This window comes from Manis javanica, chromosome 12 (genome assembly GCF_040802235.1).
Source record: "Manis javanica isolate MJ-LG chromosome 12, MJ_LKY, whole genome shotgun sequence".
Classification (NCBI taxonomy): Eukaryota; Metazoa; Chordata; class Mammalia; order Pholidota; family Manidae; genus Manis; species Manis javanica.
In genome coordinates this window covers 137,437-149,907 of record NC_133167.1, presented here as the reverse complement: position 1 = coordinate 149,907, position 12,471 = coordinate 137,437, and the positions used below count along the sequence as shown (strand labels likewise).

At 56.9% G+C, this 12,471-nt stretch overlaps 1 protein-coding gene across 1 annotated transcript; it reads left to right on the top strand.

Annotated features, from left to right (window-relative positions):
* The first annotated feature begins 8,256 nt into the window (after positions 1 to 8,256).
* On the top strand, positions 8,257 to 11,917 carry RTP5 (receptor transporter protein 5 (putative)). The gene is made up of 2 exons (XM_017647079.3): positions 8,257 to 8,498; positions 10,210 to 11,917. Exons 1-2 carry the CDS (start codon positions 8,272 to 8,274, stop codon positions 11,666 to 11,668), a joined length of 1,686 nt encoding a protein of 561 aa, XP_017502568.3. The 5' UTR covers positions 8,257 to 8,271; the 3' UTR covers positions 11,669 to 11,917.
* The last annotated feature ends 554 nt before the right edge of the window (positions 11,918 to 12,471 follow it).

Genomic DNA, 12,471 nt, shown 5'->3' with positions numbered 1-12,471 from the left:
TTCCCTTGGCAGTTTTAATGCGCATCTTCTTTATACATTTATTCAAGAAGCACATAGTGTGATTCCACAGAGATCAGGCAGAAGGTGTCATGGTGGGGCGCTCCAGCACTAAGCCAGTGGGACCTGTGGGGCCCACCCTGACTCTGAGGACGGCCTGCCTGCCCCACCGCCTTCCCGCCTCCCTCCTGCGGCATGCCCGAGTCTGGGACCAGAAGCCCAGGTCCTCTTCTCAGATACCCCCAGGAATCCCAGGTCTGGATGGAGCCACCCGCCTCTCATGGTCAGGGTGACCTGAGAAGCTACCCTGGGGGAGAACAGTATGTGCACAGAAGCCACCTTCCTGCACAGCCCCTCTGCAGGCCTCCCTTCAGGAAGCCCCTGTGTGGACATGTGCTGCTGGGCCCTGGGAGCCATCATCGCCCTGTGTGGATGGGGCTGCCCCACTTTTCTTCGGTTTGGGCCCTCATCTGCCCCACCTGTGACCTGAATTCGTGACCATTTGAGTCACTGTCTTCTCTTCAGCTCACTGTGGTGCCTCCCACGGGGTCTGAACTTTGTGGGGTCCTGGGCTGCCTGCGTCTGGCCCACCCACAGGTCTCCCTGCCCTGGCCTGGCCCATCTGCCTGGGTCTCTGTATAGTGGCTGCTCATCCTGCTCAGGCCCAAGACTCCAGATCCTCCTGGTGGCCCTTCAGGTTCCTGCTGCCCCTCGGGCCCCTCTCCACAGCACACTTGTATATCCACCCGCCCTGCTGAAGCATGCTCGAGGGCAGGGGGTGGACACAGCAGCTGTGGAGGTGGCCCGACACAGGTAAGGTGGTGCTTCTGGAGTGGTGTGGGTGGGGGCAGGCCTGTCACCTTGTGGCTGCTCCAGAGCTGAATGAACCACAGGACACCTCACTGCTACGTCAGGGGCTCTGGGTGGCCTGGCCAGGGTGCAGGGCCACAGGGAGGACCCCTGCTGACGCTCAGGGCCTGCTCAGATGGAGAAAGATGGGCCCTGAGAATGGGGGCCCGGGAACACCACGGGGGAATGTAGCCTTCAGGAGAAGCCCGAGTAACAGATCAAAGAGAAGCCGGCTTCCCCCAGTCACAACCCAGAGTGCGGGAACCACACTGGGAGCTTAGAGATGAATGAAAACAGGACTTTGCTGACCAAATGGACACAGGGCTCTGAGCTCCCCAGAGGCCATAGACAGACTCTCCACTAGGGCATCTTTGAGGGGTCTTACAGGAACCTAGAAACACCCCCAACCCTGGTTGGGCCTCCAGCTGACCCCAGGCTGGGTGGAGCCAGAAGACTGATGACTAAGGGTCCCGATCAGCCCCCATCACTCTCCAGGACCGTCAGGAGACAGGCGCAGGCTGATCACACTACCGGCCCCTCCCCACAATCTTCCTCTAAAAACCCCTGCCTGCGAGCCAAGGGCGAGTCTGGGACCTTGGGCATTAGCCACCTGTCCTCTAACTTGGTGCCCAGCAGGAATTGCCCAGTGTCCTAACTACACCCCGACGCTGGGGTTGGCTTTGCTGCAGGCCGGGCAGCAGACCCAGCTCGTCCGGGTGGGTAAGAGGAGCACCCAGCTGGGATGGGGCTGGGCGGCCTCTCTGCTTCCCGGGATCTTGCTGGGACCTGGGAGCCTGCAATGGGTGCCTCAGGTGCACCTAACCTTCAGTCAGCCCAGCAATTCCCTGCGTGGGGCTGAAGACAGGCCTTCCTTTTAAGGTTGGTGGACTGGGATTTGCTTTATCCCCATAGTATGAACGTCTATGCATCTTTTCTTATATTTTTCATCTAATTAAAATTTTACATGTTGTCTTTTTACTTTATACTTGATAATGGGGTGTCAGTGAGGGGCCCCAGGCCTCTTTTGTGTTTGGGCATGGTTAGGAAGAGGGAGCTGTGCCTCGGTAGGGCAGGTGGGGAGACCCTCAGGGCAGAGCCCACGTGGACAGGCTGTAAGTAGGAGGCAGCACTGACCTGGCTCCCAGAGAGGCCCTGCTCTGAGGCGGCCTCACCAGCAACACATTCACAGCCACCGCCTAACACCTGATTTAGATGAGACCCATCTGTGCAGCTGAAAGCACTGCTGGAGTACTGTCAGGCCCCAGCCGCCCCCGTGGGTCTCTTCATCACAGCAAAAGGGGCACCTTCACCTCCTTCACTGTGGGCACAGAGGGAGTGTGTCCATCGTGGGGTCCCCGATGGGGTACCCAAGAAGGACAAACATGATCTCCCACGAACTCACATCAGACATACCCAGGTGGTGGTCTGCACCCCTGGTCTGGACACTCCAAGTATCCAGGGCAAGCAACAAAAGCAAAAATCAACAAGTGGGATGACATCAAACTAAAAAGCTTCTGCACAGTAAGGACCCCAACAGAGTGAAAAGGCAGCCTGCAGAGTGGGAGAAGACATTTGCGAACCACATGTCTGATTCGAAAAGATATATACACCCCTATGTTTATCTTATTGCTGCATTATTTACAAGCCAAAAATGTGGAAGCAACCAAAGTGTCCATAGGTAGACGAATGGATAAATATGTGGTACATATACACAATGGAATGTTACTTAGTCATGAGAAAGAATGAATTCTTGCCATTTGTAACAATATGGATGGACCTAGAGGGCTTTTTGCTCAGTGAAATAAGTCAGAGACAAATACCATATCTCATTGACATGTGGAATCTAAAAAAAATGGACACAAAGAATAGATTGGTGGGGGACACAGGAGTGAAATGGGAAAGGGAGTCAAAAGTTAAAGCTTCCAGTTACAGAATGAGTAAGTCCTGGGGATGTATGTGCTAATAATGTATATGTATAGCCAATAATATGTATAAATAATCATACTGTGGAATCTTGAAAGTTTTTATTACAACAAAAACATTGTGATTATGTGTGGTGACATGTTAACTGGACTTGTGGGGTGATCATTTGCAATATATACAAATACTGAATCATTACATTGTATAGCTGACACTAATATAATGCTTATATAATTTTTATACCTCAAAAAATTTCTAATTCTAAGGCTTTCCATATCTAAAATAAAATTGAGATTTGATTAAAAATACAATGCCAAGTTGTGGGCAAAGACAGAGGGGGCTGCTGCTCTAGGTCCGAGGAAGCTGGGGACGATGACATTCCAACAAAGCAGGGGGTAACTTACTTGGCTCCCATCAGGGAAAGATGGTCCAGCCAGAGGGCTGGATTGGGGCACCAGAGCATCTCAACCGCGAGACTGTGTTAAAGCTGCGGTCCCCAGAGAACATCTGGAGCATAAGGAGAAATTTGCAACTAGGGCTGCAGCGGGCACTGAGGCCCCAGAATTTGCAGATGTGAGTCGTGCTCTGGGCTGAGCCCCCAAAGACACATGCTGCAGTGCTGAGCCCGGCACCACAGAAGGTGACCATATCTGGAAAGGGGGTCCTTGCAGCAGTAACTGGTTAAGATGAGTCTGGAGGTCAGAATTGCGCTCAGGGAGAAGGCCTTGGGAAATGGGGGCAGAGGCCGGGTGATGTGTCTACCAGCCAAGGAGCACCAAGATGACCAGCTGTCCCCAGAGGCTGGGAGCTGCCTGGAGCAGATGCTCCCTGATGTCTGGAAGGGACTGACCCTACCTACACCCCGACATTGGACTTCCAGCCTCCAGAACTGCCAGGCAAGGCACTTCTGATGCCCGTAGTACTTGTTACGGCAACCCCAGCCAGGTAAGTTCTGCTCAAGGAGACGAGGTGACTGACTGGGGCTCCAAAGCTCTCAGTGATGGCTTTACCCCAGACTCATTTGCCCCGGACTCAAGTCTGGCCCATTTAAAACTGCTACTCTGACCTACTCTCGCTCACTAGGATGGGGTCACAAACTACTGGATTTGCGTAGCTCATACAATGCAAGAAAAACATGTACATAAGCAAGGTGGGGGATGGGATGGCCAAGGAAAGACAGAAATAATAGATACAGGGAATGAATTGGGAGCGGAAGGAGATGCATCCCAGAATGGAAGATTGGCTGCAGTGGGACTGCTGAGCCTGGGGCACAGCAGGAGGGGCACCCTGCACGCAGCATCGGCCACACGGAGGGCTCTGCGCCGTGTGGGGCCACCTGTTACAGTCCGGGAAACCGAGGCACACCGAGTCTCAAAATCTTGCCCAAGACACAAGATTTTGTGTGGGAACCTGGAGAACATGCTGCAGCATCTATTCTACACCCTCTCCTGCTTTGGGAAGGGGTCCTGGTGGGGGGTGGGCAACCAGGGGAGCCATGGCCCCATATGCCTGCCCATCTCTTCCATGAGTACACCACCAACAGGCTCTCAGTTCTCCGTGTTTGCCGGAGCATCTTTGTTGCGAGTATTTTCATCACGTAACAGATTGGCTGGGAGGCAATTTTGCCATGAGACATAAAATCACAGAAAATAAAAGGGACATTCGCTAAGAAGTACATGATGAAACATGGACAATGAATGCAAAATTAAAAAGACTTTATTGCAAAATGTGAAACACCCGAGCTCATTTAAAACGTGTGTGGACTCATGGCAATGCGCAAGTGGCCGACGGCGTTTTATGCTTGTACCGGAGGATGGTCTTCTGACACCTTCTTCTGCTCTGGGTTCATCTCCTTGATCCCATTGTGCTGTCATTCACGCTCAAGTTCCTTCCTTCATTAAGAGAGACATCCGTTTCCCAATCCCGGGAGGCAAGGTGCCTTTGCACCTGAGCTCCACGGCGGGAGAGCTGTCCACACAGGTGTACTGTTACCTGTCCTCAGACCTGTGCCGAGACCTCTATGGGAAATGCAGGCTGAGCACTACATGCTGTACAGGCCTTTAGGGGCTGAGATTTATGACATATACAAATGCTAGTCCTGCATCGATGCAGAAATGAAGCTGAACCGACTACCAGTTGATGAAACCAGACTGTCAAACCAAGCTGCCAACCAGTTATTTTTTTACCTTTTACGGAAAAATTGTCTTATGGCCAATTGTTATGTGGTGAAAAACTCCTAAAGTGAGCTGCTCATGGGACTACCGGCCTTCCCTTGCCACACGGGCCCTGGCATCCCTCATCCGGCTCTTCTTCCCCCTGTCAGCCTCTGTGGCTCCTGTTGTGGCTGCCAGTGGGTGCCCACCCCCAGGCTTGGCGGAGGGGGTTGGCTCCTTGACTGACCACAGCTGGGCTGTGTGCCAGGGACAAGCAGCTGGAAGGGAGGGGTGTTAGGTACAGGATCAGACAGACTGGGGCTGCCACCATCCAGAGATGCCACCCCAGCTGCCTGCAGCCCAGGGATACACACGTGGACCACATGCCCCCAGAGCCCAGGGCCAGGGAGGTGACCCATGTTCCTGGAGCAGCACTCCCTCTTTGAGGTCTGGGGTGAGCACAGCACCGCACATGCTGATGACCACCATTTCTGCCCAGTTCTCTCTCCTTGTCTGTCTGCCTCTCAGCCTCTCTTGTTCCCAGACACAGAGGTGGGGTCCTGTTGATAGAGCAAAAGCCATCCAGTCAGCTAGCTGGCCTCAAGCCGGACCCTGTGACACCCCAACCCTGGCCTGGCCTCCAGCTTCAACCCCTCCTTTGCTGGGCCATCCTGTCCCAGTCCTGGCACCTCTCTGGTACAGCATCAGTGCCAGGGCAACATCCAGGCCAACAGGGGGACAGATGTCTGAGCTTCACCACCTGTGGGAGACTGTCCTCTGGCTAACCTGGGCTGTGGGAAGGTCTGCTTTCAGATCTGCCCCCGGTGGTGAGGGCTGCCCCCGTCTTCCCTGCCACCCTCTCCAAACCAAAGCTCAGAAACATGAGAGCCAGGCAGTGAGTGTGAGTCAAAGAGCCAAGAGGAGAGGGGGTGGGGGTCCGTGGGGCACAGGGAGGCTGGGCAGCTCCGCCAGGTGGGGCAGGGCAGCCTTAAAAATAAAATGACAGGGATTTTACCAGAGAAAACATGTTTATTTGGCAACAATAGAGAATTTCAATTTGGGACATGCAAGCAAATGTCTGACTCAAATGTTTGATCCGGTAGAACCACAGGCAAGTGGAACCAGCCACGGAGAGGCCCCTCACTTCATGGAGGAGGAGGCGGATGTGGGGAGGGGTCCACTGGAGCAACGCCGGAGGCTGGGGCTGGCGGGCTCTTACTGGCGGAGTTTTGGGGCACCTTGCCCTGCTGGGGTGGGTGACGGACTGACAATCCCTTTCCGAAGAGGGTGCTCCTCTTACCCACCCAGATATACCTGGTTCCGCTGCCTGGCCTACAGGGAAGACAACCCCAGCGTTGGGTATAGTGAGGACAGTGGATGGTTCCCGCCTGGTGCCAGGCTAGGGGGACAGGTGGCTAATGCTCAAGGTCCTGGACTCGCCCTTGGCTTGCAGGCAGGGGTTTTTAGAGGAAGATTGTGGGGAGGGGCCGGTAGTGTGATCAGCCTGCGCCTGTCTCCTGACGGTCCTGGAGAGTGATGGGGCCTGATCGGGACCCTTAGTCATCAGTATTCTGGCTCCACCCAGCCTGCGGTCAGCTGGAGGCCCAACTAGGGTCGGGGGTGGGTCTAGGTTCCTGTAAGACCCCTCAAGGATGCCCTAGTGGAGAGTCTGTCTGTGGCCTCTGGGGAGCTCAGAGCCCTGTGTCCACTTGGTCAGCAAAGTCCCGTTTTCATTCATCTCTAAGCTCCCAGTGTGGTTCCCACACTCTGGGTTATGACTTGGGGAAGCCGGCTTCTCTTTGATTTGTTACTGGGGAGTCTGTGGGGCTTCTCCTGACAAGGGCACCTGTGTGGTTACAGGGTCCATAGATGACACTCATCTGTGCTTGATGTGGGTCCCATTTCCCCATGGCCTCCTGATGCCATCTCAGTGAAGTTTCCCAACAGTGATTGTCACTGGTGATAGTGTGGAAATGGTGCCTGGTCCCCCTGACACCACTCTTCATCCCTATCCTGGCAGAAGCTGTGGCTCTAGAACCTGGACACTTGCCCCTCCACTAGTGGATGAGCTCTGGCATCTGCCTGGGGAAGGGAGGTCCCCAGTGGCCCATGAGCACAGAACAGCAGGGGTGTTCCTAGGTTTCCCGCTGCCTCTGGGGCCATTTCGGACTTGGGCTCTGGGCTCAGGACTTGCCAGAGCTGAGCTTCCTGTGGCAGGTGCCAGGACCCTACACCGAGTAGGCACGTTATGGCTTTGGCTTCACTCTGCTGCCTGTCAACAGCCACATGGGGAAGCAAGCATCCTTGGTGTACTGGCTGGCCAGCTCCCTGGTCAAGTCCTCCAAGCCTGCTGCCTGGTGGAGAGGACATGCTGGGTGTCACCACCTTCAGCAGCTTGAGGGATTAGTAGGAGGTGCGACAGCCTGCCTCTAAGCGGTCTGATCCCAAGGGTGCATCCTCAGTGAAAGTCACCCAAAGGTGGTCTCGCAGGCTTCTCATATGCATCCTCGTCCCGGCGGTCCTCCCCACTTGCTTGAACGCTGGCTGGATCTTTCCTCACTTCACTCTCCTCATGGCACCTTGACACACTGCTACTACTCGTGTCTCTGCGGCTGAAGCTCACAAACAAGGAGACGAGGAGGCGCGACCAGCCTCGTGTGTGCAAAGCGCGCCGTACAGGATTCCCTTTACTGTGCTCAGAGCAGCCAAACGAAGCGGTGCCGTCCCCGGGGGCGGGGCTCACCAGGCGCCTGCTGGCCGCGGGAGGGGCGCTGGGACAGCTCCGCGGCCGCCTTCCTTCCGGCGCTGAACTAAGTCTCTGTGTAGTTTGTGAAGCTGTGAATTCTGTTTTAGGTATTTTTACATAAATGTTGCACATGTCTGGCAAACAAAATAAAAACCATGGGAAAATCTGCGATGATACGTGTTCAGTAAAATTTTTCATAACGTTGGTTGCCATGACCAAGTGCGGCACCATGCAGGTCGCGGACAGAGGTGGGCAAACAGACCGTGGGGCATGGTGCATGATCCTCGGGGCGGGAAAAGGCAGGCCATAAGGCAGTATGTCGATTTAGTATGATTTCCTATTTGTGAAAAATAAATATGAAATTTATACACATGTACGTATGGAAAAATGCGCGGATGTCAGCACCACACTGATGATCACAGACGATGTTATGATTCTGTATTTTTTCTTCTTTATCTATTTCTAATTTTTCTTATGATTGAAACATACTGCTTGCATAATAAAAAATATTCAGAAGGATAAGAAAAAAGGACTGTTTCTCGCTTCTCTGAGCAAACCCAGTTGCCATGGAGACTGTAGGTTGCCAAGCAGCGATTGGCTGGTGGGATGTGGGCAGTGGGTGCTTCCGGGAGCTCCGCGCTGGCGCAGCTGTCAGACCGCACTGCGGAGCCCAGCGCCAGCATGGAAGGGGTGGACGTGTGGGCCAGCACCTTAGCCCAGCTGATGGCCAAGAGGAAACCTCAGGATACCTGGGAGCTTGTCCCTGAGGAGAACCTGGCCTCCGGGCAAATGGACAGCGGTGGTGTCCAGTACCGGCTGAGGGGGCTTTCAAGGTGCGGCTGAGGGCTGAGGCCTTCTGGAGGTTTGGGGGAGCTGACGGCTGCTCAGCCACTGGCCCTAGGTCAGCCCTGAGTCCCAGGGTCAGGCTGGGGGTGGCGCGGCCCATGGTGGGGAGGCGAGAGAAGCATGTGTCCCGGCTGCTCCTGGCCCCTGGGTGGGCCGGGTGCTCCTCTCCCTTTTGGGCAGCGGGGGTGTTGGGGCAGCAGCTCCTGTTCAGTCCCTGTCAGTGCCCATGAGCTGAGACCCTGCCGGTGGGGTGGCCATCTGAAGCCCAGCAGGGCCCTGCGGGGGGGGGGGGGCACGCGGGGCGAGGGGGCCGCCCACACGTGGGGACTTTGTTCACTCACTGTGGCGTCTCCTGGTTTCCATGGCAGCACTGACGCAGGCGTTGTGGTCTGGGGGGCTGGGAAGCTGAGGCGTGGACCCAGGGAGCAGGGTCCGAGAGGCGAGACCTGTGTCTAGCCTGGATGCCTACTGAGGGGGGTCTGGCTTGGGAGCCTTGGTGGCCATGGGTCACAATGATATCACCGTGACAGGCTGTCACTGCAGTGAGGACAGGCCAGACCCACAGGTCCCACCCAGCTGGGGGCCAGCCCGGAAGGGGTACAGTGGGAAGGGGGGGTCATGCAGACAGGTCACTGTGGGGCCCCATGTGCAAGCACCCTTCAACACAGACACAACAGCTTCCCAGCGTCTGAAGCCCTGGGGCAGTTTGTTGGCTTTCTGGCGATGTGGGAGCCGCCCTCCGTGTCTGAGAAGCACCTAGAACCGCGCTGCTGTTCCTACAGCAAGCTGCAGAACTGCTCTAGGCAGCTGAATGTGGCCTCAAAGGTGCTTGTGGGCTAGATTTAAATAAATTGAAAGTTGGGTTTCTCCTGGGAACTGATCTCAGCTCATCCATGTCTGGGTGCAGCTAGCTGTCACTGGGCGGTTAGAGTTAGGGTTAGGGTTAGGAGCGACCTGACCATCACTGAAATCTCCATGGTCAGTGCTGGAAAGCTTCTGGGGCAGGTGTGCAAGTCCCCATGCATGCATGTCTGCACATGCTACTGTGACCTTGGTTCTTGGAGAGATGGCCCAGCCACATAGACACGAAGCCTTAGGGATCTCCCAGCACCAGCATGCTGACCCCCTTCAGTCAGGAGGGTGCCCGGCCCTCTTGCTCACACATCAAAGCCAGAGTGAGCGAGGCTTGTGGGCTCACCTGCCACCCTGGGGTTCTCCAGCCCCTCACTGCTTCCCAGGAACCTCTGTCGCCCCCTATTGCCCCCCCCAATCTGGCCTCACACAGCCCCCTATCACCTACTTTCCCTCTGGATGGGGCTCCTCCTTCTGGGCACCCCCCACCTTCCTCTCTCCAGGACACTTGCTCTTTCTGCTCTCACTGTACCTGCAAGGCTGTTCTCAGCTCTTGGTGACATTTCCTCAGGCTAGAAAAGCCGCAGGATACAGCAGCAAGTGGAGTGACCCCTCACAGGTGGCGGGCCAGGCTTTGCCCTGAGTGGGGTTTGGTGCCAAGCTGAAGAAAGGCATTTGCTTCTCAGCTTTTCAGGTTACAGGTGGCAGGCAAAGGGTGTGCACCTGCATTCTGTCCTTTTACAGACAGGCGCCGGGGGCTGTGGAGCCAGTGCTGGGCTGCGCCCCTGCCAGACTGGGGCACTGGGCTGCCCCCTCCCCCTGCTCATGCCACCTCTCTCCTTCCAGGCTCCAGTGTGGCCATTGTCAGTGGGGCTGGTCCTCGGCCCACGTGCACATCCTCTTCCACATGTGGTGGGACGGGGACAGCCGTCTGGGGCTGGTGAAGATGCGCCTCTGGGGCCAGCAGTGCAGACTGTGCCCACCAGGCTCCCATGGGGACTGCCAGGTGAGCCTTCTGAACGTCAGGCTCTTCCTCAGCAAGCTTGTCCTGTACATCCTGCAGAAGTGCTACGGGGAGAGCCTCAGCTCAGATCAGTGCCCCGAGATCTGCTTCGGCGAGCGCTGTGAGGCCTGTGACCTGGGTGTCTGCTTCTTCCAGAAGCCCCCAGACCCTGCCTGGGGGCCGGAGGCCAAGAGCCCCACCACTGTCAAAGGCAGGTACACCCTCTACAGCAGCAGCAGCTTGGCCAACGCGGCCTCTGGCAAGGAGCTGCTGGCCCTCAGCAGTGGCCCCGTGGTCGAGCGTGCCAGGAGTTACACCCCCAACTCCATCACCATCCCCCTGTCTGTGTCCGACTTCATCAGAAACCCCCTCTCTGCCAGCAGCGACTTCTTTGGCCAGGACGGTAATGACATCGTCACCGTCCCCTTCTCCCTTGTGGACATTAGGCGGGACCGGGGCCCTGCTGCTGATGCCCAGGGCAGCGCAGGCCCTGAAGGGGGCTCCCTTCCCGAGGCTAACTGCAGTGGGCCGGGTGTCATCGCCATGGGCTCCATCTACCTGCCTGCCAACTCCTCAGCCATGCCCAAGGCCAAGGGCATCCCCGTGAGCATCAGAGACCCCATCTTCCATGGTAGAGGAGTGCTCCTCGGCAGTGCCAAGCCCTTCCAGCTCAAGGGGTTCATCTTCAAAGGCCGTGGCTCCATTTCTAGCCCCAAGGGTGTCGACCAGAGCCTCCTCACCACTGAGAACCAGCCACTGCCTGTATCCTATCTCTTTGGCCTCACTGATGACGGAGAGGGCTCCATCACCTTCCCCATGTCCTTGGCCGCCATTATCGGGGGCAAGGACCCCTTCGCCAGTGCCAGGGGCTCCATCATCTTCCCCTTCACCTTCACCGATGAAGCCAAAAGCAAGGGTTCTGACAGCATCACCGGAGGCCAGGAGGGGGCGGGCGGCGGTAGTAGGCCAGACACCACTGGCCAAGACCCCCTGGTCTCCATCGGCCAGGGCTCCATCACCATCCCCTTCTCTGTCTTCAGTATCATACACTGCAGGGCCCTCCAGAGCGCAGGCCTTGCACCTCCCCGCTTTAACAGGAAGCGGCGGCAGCCAAGGCGCAGGCCGGGCAGGTACAGCCCGGGGCCTCCCGAGGAGGAGGACCTGAGCTGCGACGAGAGCTGCTGCCGGCCGCAATTCGATCCCCACGAGGAGGTCTGGATCTGGGTCTCCATGACTGTCTGCATCCTCTGGGTCATGTACCTGTACAAGTTCAGCCCCGACAACCTGCAGCACCGCGTGTGAGGAGCACACCCCGCTGGCAGGGCTGCCCAGGAGCTAGAGCACAGCTGCCTCATCCCCACCAGCGGCCCCCGCGCCCCGGCCCGGCCCTCCCCCGGCTGACCCCTGCTTCCATGCGGCTCTCCCTGCACGCAGCCGTGGTGTGGTGGATGCTCATGCTGTAACCCTCCCTGTGTGCCGCGTCTTCCAGGCACTTTTCTCTGTGTGTATGTGTGCCACACTCCAGCAAAATAAAGTTAAACAGAAAAACCACGCGCACTCTTGGGCTGCACTGGACCCACCGCCTGGGAGGAGGTGTGAGGTGGGAGGGACCCCATGCAGGGACCCCCTCTGCCCAGCACTTCCTCCCGTGTATGGTGTCTAGATTCCTGGCCATGTGGGATGGGACAGGACGCCCAGGCCAACCACAGCCTTGGTACAGGGCTAGGGCTGCGGGGGAACCAACACTGTGTGGACCTGTGAGATTTCAGGAACAGGTCGCTTGCCACGCTCCTCTGCGGGGAGAGATGAGAGCCGCTCCTCCCAGCCCAGGTCGGTGAGCCTCCCCCTCTCCTCCCTCTTCCCCTTCCTCCCCTCCCCCTGGACCAGCGCTCATCTTTACTGAAGATGCCAAATCCTGGCCTAAAAGGCACATCCCACCTGGAGGGGAGGTGGCAGGAGAACACTGGCAGTGTACCCGATGAGGTTCTTAGGCCCGCTGGGGTCCCAGAGGCCACCTCTGCTAGAAGCCCAAAGCCCTGCAGGTGTGCATGACCACGCTCTGGATTGCTACCCCTAACAGACCCCTGGGGCCTCTTCTACGGGAT

Excerpts from the sequence above, each read along its gene's own strand:
- RTP5 (XM_017647079.3), top strand. The coding sequence starts at position 8,272 with ATGTGGGCAGTGGGTGCTTCCGGGAGCTCCGCGCTGGCGCAGCTGTCA. Across the intron at positions 8,499-10,209 it reads CGGCTGAGGGGGCTTTCAAG|GCTCCAGTGTGGCCATTGTC; the intron begins GTGCGGCTGAGG and ends CTCTCCTTCCAG.